The 15,814-nt window shown below is 48.6% G+C and overlaps 1 protein-coding gene across 1 annotated transcript; it reads left to right on the top strand.

Annotated features, from left to right (window-relative positions):
• Window positions 1-1,260: 1,260 nt before the first annotated feature.
• On the top strand, window positions 1,261-11,630 carry Slc22a13 (solute carrier family 22 member 13). The gene is made up of 10 exons (XM_027932481.2): window positions 1,261-1,638; window positions 6,822-6,925; window positions 7,175-7,329; window positions 7,519-7,687; window positions 7,882-8,002; window positions 8,093-8,187; window positions 8,422-8,636; window positions 8,836-8,944; window positions 9,459-9,674; window positions 9,920-11,630. Exons 1-10 carry the CDS (start codon window positions 1,261-1,263, stop codon window positions 10,011-10,013), a joined length of 1,656 nt encoding a protein of 551 aa, XP_027788282.1. The 3' UTR covers window positions 10,014-11,630.
• The last annotated feature ends 4,184 nt before the right edge of the window (window positions 11,631-15,814 follow it).

Below are 15,814 nucleotides of genomic sequence, written 5' to 3'. Positions count from 1 at the left end.
CCAGCAGTGGAGAATGGCACTGAGCCTCCCTGGGACATCATTTCTCAGGTAATCAGCCAGCCACCTGAGGGACAGGTGGATTACATTGGACCTCTTCCCTCATGGAAGTGGCAGCATGTTGTTCTTCCTGGAATAGATACTTTGGATTGGGATTTGTCTTGCCTGAACGCACTGCTTCCGCCAAAACCACCATCCATGGATTCATGGATTGCTGTATCCATCATCGTGGTGTTTCGCATAGCACCACTTCTGACGCAGGAACTGGCTTCACAGGAAACAAAGTGCACCGAGGGCACATAGTAATGGAATTCATGGGTCTTTCTGTGTTCGGGATATTATCTCACTGCTTGTACTTCTCTCGCACATTCAATACTTAATTTGGAGCTCATTATCAGTGCAGACAGGTGCCTGGTTTCCCTGAGCTGCCTAAAATGCCTCTCTGTACAGACACGCCTCATTGTGTATTCAGGTCTTGGTTCTGGAATCAAGTTCTCACCAATCTTTCACTTTCACTAGAACAATGAATGTCCTTGAACATCATTCTTTGGAGCACACATGGGAGTGCCCCTAGGTTCCAAGGAGTGGGAGAAATTCATTTCCATTTCCATCTTCCTCATTACAGGTAAAGTGCATTGCTGCTTCTATTACTAAAAGACATGCATAATTCAAGTAAGGCTTTACAAACCCATTGGATGTCTAATGTAGAAGTCACCCTTTGTCCCAACATAACATGGCACCCACCACCACTATTTCTGTGATCCCCAGGAGATGGAGTCTGCAGGCTGGTTTTTCTTGCTGAAATAGGAGGACTTACCTTACCCTACACTGTCTAATGTGGGCTGGTCTCTAGAGCAGCCTCCTGTTTCTCGGAGACACTTGTCTCAGAATTTGGATTCTCTAGCAAATGGAAATGTTTGAGCTGGTGTGAATTGTTTAGGATGTTGCAATTGGAGGTGGGGCGGGTATGGCTACTGTAAGCTGTATTAATGTCTGGCTAAAGCTCAGGGCCCAAGAAACTGCTCTTAATTCCCCTTGTGATGCCTGCTCACAGTAAATAAAATAGCTTCAGATGCTACAAGCTAGACGGGATGATTTTTTTCATTATATTCTGCTCTTCTCAGATCACAACTAGGGAGCTGTGTGACAGGTGTATCTAGGCAAGGCTGGATTAAACATTAATGCAGTTGTCACTGCTGTCCAAAGGAACAAGTGCACCAGAGCTAATCTCCAGAGTTACCTGAGGAGGGGTGAACAGCAGTCATGGCTCAATTTGCCCAGGTTCTAGCTGAAATAGGTGACTTTGGTCGCTTCCAGGTACAGTTGACGATCCTGATGAGTATCCCCAACTTCCTGTCCCCCTTCTATATGTTTAGCCAGGTCTTCATGGTCCTGGATGAGGCCCACTACTGTTCAGTGGCCTGGGTCAAGAACCACACTCTCAACCTGAGTGCAGCTGAGCAACTGACACTGAGCGTGCCTCTGGATGCTGAGGGCAGACCTGAGTCCTGCCTCATGTTCCGGCCACCCCCCAATAACGCCAGCCTGGAGGACATCCTCAGCCACCGCTTCAATGAGACACAGCCTTGTGAGACCAGCTGGCACTATCCTGAGGACAAGCCCCGATCGCTGTTGAACGAGGTAAGGCTGGCCTTGTGCCTATCTGTCCACTTGTCTTGGTCCCTCTGCCTGACCCTGCACTGACTGTTGCTGTCTCTGTAACTCTTCCTGTGTGGTTGACCATTTGTATGCCTGTTTTACCTTTTGCAGTCACCTTCTTTTTTCTCTTTGTCCTCTGCCTGTTGGTCCATCTAGTCTCTATTTTCTCTGTATGGTCTGCCTGCCCAGCTCTCTGTTCAGTTTTGCCTGTCCTTTTGTCTCCAGGCTTGTCCTTCTGTCTGTCTGCCCAGGCACCTGCCTTTATGCCTGTGCCCTGTTTTCCTGTTCTGATGCTGCCTCTCTCTACCCCGTGTTCCTAGCTGTCTATTTCCCCTTGTCTTTCGGCTCACCCTTGCACGTTGGCCTGATTACCTGTCCTGTGCTTTCCTAACTCTTAGATTGTTGCTTTCTCTGTCCACTTGTTTTCCATCCTGCTTGCTTGACTTGGCTTCCTACTTTCCGGCTTCTCTCTGTAGGTCCCTGCCTCTGGGATGCTGGAGAACACTCTCGACTCTTAAGACTCATCCTGTGGATAATTAAGCACTTGCTCCTACTAACTTCATTCTCTTAGGAGAGACTTGGGTACATTTACAGAAAGATGCTCCCTCTAGCCACTTCGGAGCAAGAGGGGCCCTCAGAAACATCTAGCTCCTTCCTGTGTGGCTTCCCGGGTGGTAAGGTTTAGACACAGAGTCCCTCTCCAAGGACCTCTGGTGGTCAGGGAAGACCTGGACCCCTTGTACTGGAGTAAAGGGCTAGGTGGCCTCTGAGACCCAGAATTTGCTTTCTCCTGAAGACAACTTTCTAAATGAAGTGGTAATGTGAGCTGGGCAACAAGATGCTCAAAAATGTTGCCAGAGAAGAGTTTTTTTTGCAGAAAGAGTATCAAAAGAAAGGCCTGGCAGCCAGAAACAGGTGGTTTTCAAGGTGTAGGTAACTTGGTGTGCCTGGAATATGGGTGGTAAATGTAAACTAGGATTTGTAGGGGATATTTTCAAGGATCTGGCACCTGTTTTGCTGTTGCTGTTTGTTAAAAAGTAACTTCCCCTTTAAAAAAACCAGCAAATGACAAACAAATTTTCTTGATTGCTACCTGAGTTTCATCAAGCACTGTATCTACTCAAGGGGGAAAAGAAAAGGCACCTGTCAAGGAATGTTATAGTTTGGATCTCCAATGTCCCCCAAGGCTCATGCTTTGAAGACCTGGCCCCCAATGCAGTTCAGAGGTATAACTTTGGGGAAGTGATTGGGTCATGAGGGTTCTAAATTCATTAATATTCTAAACTCATTAATATTCTAAACTCATCAGTGTCCATTGATGGATTCCTAGCTAAATGGACTCCTATGGAATGGTACAAACTGTAGGAAGTGGGACCTAGTAGAAGGGAGTGGGTCCTTGGGGGCATGCCTTAGGGATCATGAAATAAATGAGTTTGCTCCACCACATGACCCTTATCAGAACACTCTGCCTCACTACAAGCCCATAGCCATAAGTCCAAATGACTGAAACCATGAGCCACAATAAATGTTTCCTCCTTCAAGTTGATTTCCTCAGGTATTTTGTCATAGCAGATGGAAAATTGACTAACATGAGGAATATATTAATAAATGACAGCACACACCTGAAGCCCTTCTTTAGCTACAAGAGGCTCCAGGGCAACTAATATTACTGTGTCTAACACATTGATTAGGCCTTTCCATGTGAGTGAGAATACCCCATTTGACAGCCCTTTGGTCAAGGACAGCTTTTCTGAAGTCTTCTATTTGCTCTTGGCAAATTTCTCAATAGGAGAGGGAGAGGGGTCATCTCTGAGATCAATCTGTGTCTCAACAAGCAAGATGGTAGATGCATTATCTCAGGCACCCCATTTTCTTTTACTTCTAGTGAGGTCAGAGACCCCTGAAAAACAGAAAAGAAACACATTCATTTGTGGATGTTCAACTGCCATAATCTCTCATAATTGGCTTGTCCTACAGTGTCAAAAAGGTCAAGAGTCTGTGGCTCTCCACCAATCCGGTAACTGCATACTTTTCAAAAACAGCACATACTCAGGTGGAGATTTGTTTGTTGTGTTGGAGTCAAGTGTTCCCAATGGCACCATGGCTCCCAGCAACACACTCAGTGGTCTGCCTCACTGAAATTGTTTTGTATCCACTTGATCCGACGTGCACAGACCTGAAACTGACTTCAGCTTCTTCAACAACCTGTGGGCAGCACTCAGAGGCCTCAATTCAGCCTCAGTCAGCAGCCTAGTCCATGTTGGCTGGGTTGGGCCTTGGACCTCTTACCCTCCCACTTCCAACCCTTCCAAGAACTGTGACTCTCAAGGGAATGTACAACATTGGGACTTTGTGACCTGTGCCACAGGACAATCTAAGCTTGGTTCTAGAGCAGAGCTCCCTTGGAATGAGATCTTCTGCTTCTGCTTTTTTTTTTTTTTTTAATCTATGAAAAAGAGCTCTGCACACTGATGCAGAAGGTCCTCTCTAAGTAGACACCCCAGTGTCCTTAGTATAACCTGTGGCTTCATATTCAAACCAAAATAAAAACCACAGTAATCTGAAAAGAAAAAAACATGTTTCCTTAAGGCTACATGCCCTTGAAGGTCATAGTACCTGTCTATTTCTTACCTTATCAGTGTAATATTTCCTGGCTCTGTGCATATAGAACTCTGAAGGGGAGGGAAACAGACTGTCAACGAATAGCAGAAACAGTAGCACTTTTCCTGGGATTGTGGACAACGTTGGAATGGCAAAGAATGAGAATCAGAAAAAACAGTCATTTTTAGGGTCTGGAGGTATAAAAATGTCTGGCATCTTTGAGGAATACTCAAAAAAAGAAGTTTGGAAATTCTTGTAGGGTTACAGGTTCAGTGCTGAAGAATATGGGATTTCTGCTAGAGATCCAAGAGGGCCTTGAAGGTTTTAGAATAAGGAAGACATGCTCTAGAAATGAGGGTGGAATTCTGCAAGTCACTCTGGCTGTCCCTGAACAGAACCAAACACTATTGGTGTTAGGGCTGGGGAGGTGGATAAATGGCATCCCAAGTGCAGTCCTCTTCATCTCTGCGCCATTTGCAACATGATGACACTATGTGAGTTTGGGTGTACTTTGGCACCTCTCCAAGACACAGTCTCTGCTGCTGCTGAACAATGGACTAAGTGTGAGAATTTAATGATATAAGGGGTATAAACTATAGGGAGGTAGTAGAATTGTGACTAGTGACCAGAGGTGCCAGACTTGGAAGACCCCCATAGCTTGGCATTCATGCCTGTAGAACACTGTAGCCTTGAAAGCCTGGTAAGCACAGGGCTAGTGTAGCCATCCTACAGAGCTTTACTGAGCGCAGCCTGTATAACAGCCACCAAGCCAAGTATGTCACATGTGTTAGTTCCTTTAATCCTATCAGATGATACATACCATATAGCAGGTTTTATCACCAACTTTGTACACGTTGGAAACCAAAACACAGATGGACAGACTAACAGGCTCAAGGTTACACAAAGTCACTCAGTTCTGACCCTAGAGCTTGGCAGTTGCAAGCCTTTATTTATTTTAAATGGTATGTTACTACAAAGGCAATCCATAGTTACTAGGCAAAAACAAACAGGATGGACCAACAGTTAAGAGCCCTTCTGTGTCCCATGTCATTCTCAGGGGTAATCAGTTAATCATTTGACATCTACTGAAAGTCCTTAAAAATTAACAGTTGTCCTTGAGAATGGAAGTGTGAGCACAGTGGTAACTCCTGGATTGGTTAATTTCTTGCTAAAGGTTATTTAACTGATGGTGATTGACTGGTCATCGATGTGCTGGCCTTGGTTCCTTTGCTCGTTTTCAGCAAACATTCCCTTAGACTCCACTCAGTTTCATTCCCTGTCTAGACAATAGAAATGTGTCAGTTCCACCAGCTGCCATCCAGCTGTGGGATGTAGGATTAGCTGCTAACCTCCCTCGGAGGAAAATAACAATAAGTCAGTGGCTGTTGTGGCAGTGATCTGAGGTAATACGTGTAAAGCGCTTAGCACCCTGTGCATGGCACAAAACAGGCACTCAAAGGAGGGAAGCTGGAGGAGGGTTCACATGGCACGTTCCCCTACAAACACTCATGTGTAAGCTGAGTTGTGTGCAAAGGGTGCAGAATGCCCATGAGGGAGTCATGTGTACTGTACGTGCACATGTAGCGGACATGTGTGCAGAGCTGTGTGGATCCACGTATTTTCTCCACTTCATTTCCTAGACTGTGGATTAGGCTGTCTCTAAGTCTCCAGGTGGGTTGGCAGCTTTTGCCCAGATGTATCTCCCACCCCGCCCTCCCACTGTGTGTGTATGTTCCTCTGTACCAGTCAGGTGTGTGTGAATGCTCTTTATTGCCTGATTGCTTGTGTTTGGTGAGTGTTTCAGGGGATTTTGCAGCCAGATGAGAAAATTTGGAGAGGCCCAAGTGGGTCACAGGGATGCCTGAGCTGAGGGGAAGAGACCCTACTTACTTGTCAGGATGCAACCATCAGTGGTAGATCATAGGCTCTCAAATTTTATATCCTTAATGTGTCAGGGATTATACATGGTACCTTTAGGCTAAAAGAAATATGGTTCTATGTATTGTTAAGTCCAAAGAATAACACGTGTTTATGTCCTAACAATTTACTAGTGGTTTGAAAGAATAGTACACCTAAATTCAAAGAAAAAACATTTTATTTCATTCTTAAAGAAAGGCAACAACTTATTAATGGGATGTATGTGGCTCCTGAGGACACATAGTTTCCAAGCCCTTGGATACTGCTAGGTCCATTTTTGGTTCCCTGCTGATTTGTACATGGTTTATTTTGTTGTTGTTGTTGTTCCACAGCTATTACCCAAAACAGGACTTCACAGAGATATGATGTCATTGACAGAAAAGTAGGGTGATCTCATGTTGAGGTACAAACTTATCCTGGGCTGGTAGTTTTGTGTCATGTCAGACAGATGTCAAATATCACTCTATTTATTTCCCTTTGAATATACTCTGCTGTGCCCAGTGAGTTCACTGTAGTACCCTGGAGTACCTTGGAACACAGTTTGGAAACCATAGACACGATTCCTAAAAGAGCGGTCAAGGGCTAGGTGGTGAAGAACTTGCCCTCAGCACTTCCCCCAGACTCACATCTGCCCGTATTTGCTTCAGTTCAACCTGGTGTGCCATCGGAAGCACCTGAAGGAGACCTCACAGTCGGTGTTCATGTCCGGACTCCTTGCTGGGGCCCTCATCTTTGGGCCCCTCTGTGACTGGTATGAACCTTGACCCGCTCTCCCCTGACCTAGCATGTGTTTAGGCTCCTTAGGGCCCAAGTTTCCCCGAGTGCCCCTCATGCCGGCCTCCAGGAAGAGGCCTGGTTCCCACCACCCTCCATGGGGCTCTCAGAGAGGGGCCACGTCTCCTCCCTCAGACAGCCCAGGTGAGGCCTGTGGGGTTTTACCTGCTTCCTCCCCAGCAGGGCCCCTTCCCTTACCACACACAGCTCTGCTTCTTTACCTCAGGATTGGCCGCAAAGCCTCTCTCCTGGTGCAGCTGCTCCTGACTGCCTTCGTGGGCCTGGCCACGGCCTTTGTGCCCAGCTTTGAGTTCTACATGGTCCTGCGCTTTGCTGTGGCTACCGCTGTCTCTGGATTTATGATAAGCACTGTTACCCTGCGTGAGTACCCTGCCTGTGGGAGCCTTGTCAGGCACATACCTTGCCCATACCTGAGGCAGTCCCAGGGGAGCTTCTCGTGCAGGGACTGAGGCCTGAGGACTGAGGACATGCTGACCTGGCAGCATCTAGAGAGTGGCAGGGAGTGAAGGGGCAGGGTGTGGCCCAGTCTCAGCTTTTCTGTCCCCACAGTTTCAGAGTGGGTGAGCCCCTTGTGGAGGACTCGGGCTGTGATCCTGGCCCAGTTCACCTTCGCCTTGGGACAGATGGTGCTGGCAGGACTTGCATATGGTATCCGCAACTGGAGGCTCCTTCAGATTGCTGGCGCTGTTCCTTTTTTGCTGTTCTTCTCGTACATCTGGTGAGGAGCCACTTGCCAGGAGCAAACCACCCCTAGGCCAGCTTTGTGGGGTGGAATGCAGTGATCACACTCACCTCCTGGGGTGGTTGGAGGCTGGCCTGGGAGAGGAAGTCTCCAAGTATGGAGGTGCGGAAAGGCTAGGAAGGCTCCACGGGACTTCAGACCCCAAGGTCACAGCTGCTCCTGGCCAACAGGATTCTGCCAGAATCTGCTCGGTGGCTCCTCACCCAGGGGAGGATAGAGGAAGCCAAACAACTAGTTCAGAAGGCAGCCTCAGTCAACAAGCGGAAAATCTCCCCAGAGCTTCTGGACCAGGTACTTCCAGCAGGCCAGGGCTTGTCCCTGCCCCTGACGCTGACCCCCAAAGAGCCTCTGCATGACCCCTCACCCTGCATCTTCTTTCAGTTGGCCCCAGAGAAGACAGCCTCCTCAGGGAATGCCTTGGATCTTTTCAGACACCCCCATCTCCGGAAGGTGACCCTGATTCTCATCTGTGTCTGGTGAGTTGCCCAGGGCTCATGCCCCTTCCTGAGGACAGTGCCAATACGCTGCCCCTTCCGTGGCCACTTTTCCCGTGTGTCCACCAAGTGGTGGGATGGTAGCTCTCAGGCTGTGTGCTCTCTCCCTAGCTGTGCTAGTTTCTCCTTTCGTGACACTGACCAAGGCAGGCTCGTCCTCTGGATGTGATGGTGTTGAACACTCAGCAATGACAGGAACCCTTGGGTGCCTTACAGGTTTGTGGACAGTCTTGGGTACTATGGCCTTAGCCTCCAAGTGGGAGACTTTGGCCTGGACATCTACCTGACACAGCTAATATTTGGAGCCTCTGAGGTGCCTGCCCGCCTTCTCAGCATCTTCATGATGGAGAAGTTGGGCCGCAAGTGGAGCCAGATGGGGACTCTGATTCTGGGTGGCCTCATGTGTATTATCATCATCTTTATCCCAGAAGGTATGACTGGATGTTTCCCTCCCTCCCTGACCCCTGCTGCAGGGGCTGGACCAATGGCCATCACTCTCCTGTCGGGAGTAAAGGTTTCCCCAGGGTTTGGGTACAGAAGAGGTGAGGAGTTTGGGTGGACAAGGTGGCGGGCAGGGCCCAAGTGGTGGGTGGCCTACTTTACGTGTGGTTGACCAGCATCTTCCAGCAGATATGCCCTTGGTGGTCACCGTGCTGGCCGTGGTGGGGAAGTTCGCCACTTCTGCTGGCTTTACCATCTCCTACTTGTACACTATTGAGCTCTTTCCCACCATCGTCCGGTAAGAGCTGCTGATATGACTCTTGCTTTTCTGCTTCTAGGGCCTTGATTTTGGCCAGTCCTCTGCTACCCTCACCACCAGCCCACAAATGGTTAATGAGGCTGGTTCTGGGTCCCTGACAACCAGAGCTGTAGTGCAAGTCCTCAAGTATCTCCAGGCTGGCAGAGGACAGATATGGATGTAGGCCATGGCCTGGCCTTGTCAGGACAGGAATGTGGTAGAAGTTTCAGAATGAATGACCCAGGAGAAGAAACACTCAGATGAGAGAAGGGGTGGTTGGGAGCCATAGCCTTTGACCTTAGAGGGGACAGGTCACATAGGGAACAGGCAGACAGGGAGGCCTGGAGGTGGGAGGTACATGCGGGGGCAGGAGCACTAAATAAGCCAGAGGAGACTGGAGACCCTGCTGGCCTTTGGCTGGGGTTGGGGGGGTGTTACAATTAGGGGTCTGGGGGTAGAGCTGTGGCCTCAGGTTGAGGCCTATTCTGCTCAAATTTTACTGGCCTTCCTGTAGGCAAACAGGCATGGGGCTGGTGAGCATCTTTTCAAGAGTAGGTGGCATCCTCACACCACTTGTGCTCCTGCTGGGCGAGTACCGCAAGGAACTCCCTATGCTCATCTACGGCAGCTTCCCCATCGGGGCAGGTATACTCTGTATTCTGCTGCCAGAGACACGTGGCCAGGCCCTGAAGGACACCATCCAGGACCTGGATCAGGGGCCCAGCACACGGTGAGCAGCTTTCTAGCTTTGAAGCCCAGGACCTGGGCCCCACATCAGAGGCCCCTCTACCAGAAACCCAGACCTCCTCTTCACCATTAGTCCATCATTGCTTAGAGGCCAATATGGATCCCTGTGGAACCACACATCTTACTGACCTTGGGTCAGATTTCCCATATTTTCAGGAGGGAGATGGTGAGGGGTGATGCCATGGGACCAATTTCTGGACAACAACGAGAGCCTTCTTTTCCCTGCAGATCTCCGACGGCAGTGCCCCCAGAGAAAGAAATGGACGCTACGGGAAGAAGTTCTACTCCAGGGGTGACCACTGTGAGCAGCACAAATTTCTGATTGTGGTCTCTAAGAATCAGACCACCAGCAGCAGGAAGCTGCCTACACATCCCTTTGTGTCCCCAAGAGGACACAGATGAGCCTTGTTTATAGAGGAGTGCACAGGACATGGCCCCAGCTCTCTGCCACTGCTGAGTCCAATCCTGGAAGCATCTGGGACAGGACTTCCCTCCTTCCTTCACCTCTCTCATTCCCAGAGCCCCACTCCAATGCCCCGAGTTAGGGTCTTGGGTGTGTCATGGGCTTCATTTGTTCTCTGATAGTTTGTGGGGCTATGGCATCCTGGTCCCTCAGTCTGGAGCACCCCCTGCCCCCCAAACTCAGTCAAATCCAGAGCAGAGCACTAGATAGGGCCTTTCTGAGTAGTGGGATCAAGTGGAGAGGAAATAAATTTTGAAGTTGTGGACTCTAGGCGGCAGGTAGATAAAGGGCTGTCGATGAGGAGAAGGTTGTAGTTTCTTCCAGTGGCTGGACCAGGCCCCTCTGGCTAAGGTGCTAGGACCTTCAATCCTGCTAAGAGAAGACTGTCCTACATTCTCTTTGAAGTTGCCCCATCCCCTGCCCCACACTTAGCTCTTGCCTAACCTACGTGAGGCTCAGGGATGAGCTCTGCAGAGGGAGGCTACATGGCTCTGCCCCTACCCACTGTGCTCTGCTGCTTCTGGCTCTTCTAGGGCCCAGGCAGGGAAAGGAGAAGGGCATAGGTCTTTATACTTGGCCACCAGTCACTGTTTCCAGGTTTCTACTGATCTTCCAGTGCATTTTGACAGGCTTCTTACCTCTGGCTCTTCCGTGGGGCCATATTCATGAGACTTTCAGAGATCTTCTCTGGGCCACTGTGTTGTTCCTTAATATGAGCAACCTCCTCTTTAGACCCTTCTTCAGTTCCCACCCTAGCGTTGTTCCATATAGTATTACTGCTGGCATCCCCAGACTTTAGAAGACCACCTTGTTGGGTGGGGGACTCCCAGCAAGCTACTTCAAGCCAGGTTACCTTCCCCAGCATCTGTTTGGCCCACAGAACACCATGTATCATTGCTCCACCAAGTGGTGGAAAAAGAGCTTGCTCATTCATTTTCCCCAGTCCTTGCTCCAGCTCACCTCCTGCCAAGAAGAAGATTTTAGTTTTCTTTCTCACAGGCACCCCTTAGAAGGGTTTTGTATTAGTCTTTTTTCCATTACTATAATGAGATACCTGAGACTGGGTGATTTCATGAAGAAAAGAACTATATTGAGCTCACAATTCTGGAGGTTTAAGGGCATGGGTGTGGTAAGGGCCTCATGGCAGATGGCATTGCAGTGGCAGGAGTGTGGGGGAGAGTGAGAGATCACATCACAAGCCAGAAAGAGCAGAGGGGCCACTAAGCCCCATATCTGGAAGGTGTTGTCATCTCTCACATTGCCACACTTTGGCCCAAGATCCCAAAACATGAACCCTTGGTGGGGACGGCACTGAAACCATTTCCAAACCATGGCAGTTTCTTCCAGAAACGTCCTCCCTTGCATTCAACTTTTCTTATATAATGTACAGAGGTGGTCAGTGATGGACCAGTTCTTTGTGCATCCAGCATGGAAGTGTCCAGAGCCTCTCTTTCAAATACATGGATATTTCATACAGTTTTGAAGTGATGGGTAAAAGTTCTATTCAACTTCCTACAGCATACAAACTCATCAAATACCAAGCTAAACTCTCCTTGTAGGGACACACAGAGTCTTCCTTGATATAATGAGCCACCCAGGTTGAAATTTCCAATATGTGATGGCAAAACAAAACAAAACACACCCTGAATAGATTTAGGGAAAGGACCATTTCAGAGTTGCAGGGAGTTTCCTCCCTAAGATTCTGGACACATGCTCCTCAAAGGAGGCAAAGTGCTTGTCATTCCTGGAAGAGCCTTAAAGGGGACCCTTTGTTGACACCAGTGTAAATGCAGAGATTCACCTAATGCTTTTGGGAGTCTTTCGGGATTTTTATTTTTAGGAATTATGGGTGCTTGGAGACAAAAGATCTTTATGTATTTATAAGTATCCCCAGGCTTGTTCTGGTTAGTGGGTAAATGTTTGTCTTTTTGCAGTTGCTGATGGGAGGTCACTAGCTGGTACCTGTCGGACGCCTGATCTCGTCTTAGCCCTGAGGAGCACAGCAGAAAGGGGATCTCACTGTGCCAGGCAGTGGCCAGCATATGCCAAATGGTGGCTGTCCTCCAGAGGGTGTTATTGAATACAGAACAACCCATATTTATGGCACATACTAGCAATGAACCTACCAATATTATGGTTGGTTTTGTAGGGGTTGGTGCAGGACTCAGATCTCAAGCCTAACTGGCAGGAGTACCTCCCATTCTGGGTCTCAGCCTTCTTATTTTAGAATGCTAGCATGTATGAGACCCTGGGTTCAATCCCTAGCACCCCACCACCCCACAAAAAAGAAAAAGAATGGACAATTTCATAGGTCCCTTTGCACAAATCCTCCAAGATTATAATATTGGGAGCCCTGACTGGGCATGGAGAGCAAAGGAGTCTAGCAATCTGCCCTTGTCAGGGGGACCTCTGAAATTAAAACCACCATTCTTCTCATCTTGTGTTCTCTGCTTCCATTTCCAAAGCCTAAGCTGTCCCCATACTTCCCCAGCCAAACTGCCCCTCTACCTTGACACTGTCCCCTATAAACTATCTTCCACCTCACCCAGTTCTACCCACAGGTACAACTTGTATATGTTAGTCAGCTTTGTGTCACTGTGACAAAATACTTGAGGAAAAAAATTACAGGAGGCAAAATTTATTTTGGTTCATGGTTTTAGAGGTTTTAGTTCTTAATTGTGGGCGTGTGGTAAGGCAGAGGAAGCATGTGGCAGAATAAAGATACTTACCTGACAGCAGCCAGGAAGCAGAGAGAGAAGAAACAGCTGGGGACAAGCTATCGTCCCCAAAGGCACATCCCAAAGCACTGGCTCTCTTCAACTAGATCACACCACCGATAATTCCTTCATCTCCCGATAATGCCATCAAGTCACAAATCCAACAATGGATAAATACATTGATGAGGTTAAAGCCCTCATGATCCAATCACTTCTCCAAATTTCCACCTCTGAACATTGCTGCACTGGGGACCAGGACTTTGACATAAGTCTTTGACAAAAGTCTTCATATTCAGACCATGACACTGTATCTCTGGAACTGCCACTCAAAAGCCAGCAGATGTCCCCACATCTTCAGCCCTTCCTGGAAGGTTTTGCATCCCCAGCCTCTTCCTCTGACTCTGAGCTTGCTCACAGCTGGGGAGCTGTGGGAAAGGGCTCTTTACTCTCCACTGCTTCTCCACCATTATGTCCCCGCCTTCTTGTAAATCCCCTGTTGTGGTGGCCTCTTTCTCTCCCTTGCTCCCACCTCTTGACCTCCAGATCACACAGTCCGATTCATCTAAAACTCCTGCCTGGTTCAGTCACCCCTTCTCCTCCAGAGCTGCCATCCTCATAGGAAAATCCCTCTCCACCTCCAATTCTTAAAGACATTTCTGGCATATAAATGAAAAGATGAATGGCCCTCTAACTCAGACGTCTTGCCTTCTGACCACTGCATTCCATCTTGGTCTCTTTGTCTCATTCCCAACTGACCTAGCCATCGAGGGTTGCCACAGCAAAATATCATAAGACATTTCCTTAAAACCAGAAATTTATTTTCTCAAAGTTCTATATGCTAGAAGTCTAAAATCAGGGTGCAGCATGATTAGGTTCTGGTGGGGGCCCTCTTCCTGGCTTGCAGATGGCCACCTTCTCTCTATGCCCTCACACAGACTTTCCTGGGTGCATGTGCAAGGAAAGGAATTTTTCTCTCTTTTTTTATGAGGCCACTAATTTCATCTGGAGGATCCCACTCTTATCTATGACCTTATCTAACCTTAATTAACTCCCCATGGTCCCATCTCCAAATACAAGAACATTGGGGGTTAGGGTTTTGATATGTGAATTTGGAAGCAGGGGAAGATACAAGCATTCTTCCTATAACACTGTCTTTGGTTTCATTGGGGCCCTCTGGTCTGCTGACCCTTTGCTTTCTCCCTACCTCTCTCTGTCCTCTCTACTCAGATGAGAGAATGGAGCCAACCTTTTAATTTCTATCGAGAGAGAGCATTTCCATCTCTGGCCCTACACTTTAGTTCTTTTACCCTGTGGTTGTGTCCCACTAGCAAAACCACAGCAGCATATAAGCTCAATTATCTGCCTGCTCTTTCTCTGCACCCCCGACCACTGGTCATTGCTAGAGAGTCACATGCTGGGCAAGTCTATTTTCCATGGATTCATGGTTGCCAGCCTCAACCAGATCTGTAAGGGCCCAGGACCCCTAGCTAGCTTGCTTTCCATCTCCAATGGCCATTTCTAACCTCCACTGGGTGTGCTTCCCATCCTCCACTTCCTCACTGAAAGCACCGTCTCCTCCTTTTAGAAATAGGGAGCCACCATGTGGCCATTCCCTAGACTGCCCACCACCTAATCTTTCACCTGCCCCTCAATGTTCCCTGCTGCTGCATGAAGGGAACCATCGTGCACAGAGATGGCAGTGACACCACTAAGGGCAAGGCCCTTTCCTCTGCTCCCCCCTCCAACCCCCCTCCCAGACCTGGGAGCTGCTGAAGGCAGGGCCTTTTCCTTATCAGTCTCTCTTCTCTATGACCCCCCATCTTAGGCAAGGGGTCTGGGCATCAGGCAAGTTTGTGGGGACCTCTGAATTGAATTTGCTTTTGCCCCCAACTTTCCTTTGAGGTGAGAGATTTCAGCTCCTGAAGTTTCTCCTGATCCCACTGGTCTGATGAGTCATTGGCTCTCAATCAAGCCAGGATCACCATTGGCCAGAGAGTCCAGGCCACTTGCCTACAGAGGGGCCTGGGACAGGCCTTGACAGTCATCTGTATTGGGACTGGGAAATGTCTAGCTTCCAAGTTCCCAGGACATGGCCAGGATCTTCCTGGTGCTGACCTTTCCCCTGCAGGTGGAAGTGGTGGCCTCCCCAGTGCCTGGTTGCTTCCCTCCTCAGAGATTTCAGCAATGAGGACCATCAGTCCTGAGCATTCAGCCCAGGTGAGTGGAAAGACCCTGATATTTACTAACTTTCTCAGTCTCTGATCAAGAAAAAAAAATGACCTCATGATTTTTAAGTATAGATAATTAACATCTGTTGCTAGTATGAGTAAACTCACATGTGTAAGAAATAGTATGTTTCTTTGGATTATGCACTTCTGCCTCACTGAGCTGATGGAACATTCTGTCCAGAGACTGGGCCAAAAGACGGGGGTCTGTTATAACCAGAACAAAGGGGACTCCTCACCCTGGTCATCAGCCTCATGGAAGACTGGTAGGTGCCACCTGCTTGGTCCCTTTGGCCCTAGCAGTGCTGCTAGGGGAATTCAGAGGAGGCTAAGGGGACTAGGACCAGCCGTTCAGGTGACCCACAGACATCAGGGAGGCCTGGTAAAAGAGGGAGGATTGCAGTGACTGCCCCAACACAGGAAGACTGAAGCCAGAAGTAAATCTCAAAGTCACTGGAGGGAGGTTTCCCAGTGATTAATATTTCAATGGCTTTCCTCAAATATAGGGAAATCTTCAAAAAGTGTTTTTAATGTATTTTGGTGCCCCAGTTTTGCCAGCATCCGGAGTACATGCTGTGTTTCCGATCAGGGAATCAAGCAGCCCTGGATTTCAGCCTTCCTTGCTGTTCCTGTCTCTCTGGGCCCTGTGCTGGGCAGTGGGCAGTGGAGAGAGCAGGGCACGTGGGGGCGATGTCCTGCTTGGCTCAGACTGTTCAGA

This window comes from Marmota flaviventris, chromosome 1 (genome assembly GCF_047511675.1).
Source record: "Marmota flaviventris isolate mMarFla1 chromosome 1, mMarFla1.hap1, whole genome shotgun sequence".
Lineage (NCBI taxonomy): Eukaryota > Metazoa > Chordata > Mammalia > Rodentia > Sciuridae > Marmota > Marmota flaviventris.
The sequence above is the reverse complement of the archived record's forward strand: the minus strand, read 5'-3'. Positions and strand labels throughout refer to the sequence as shown.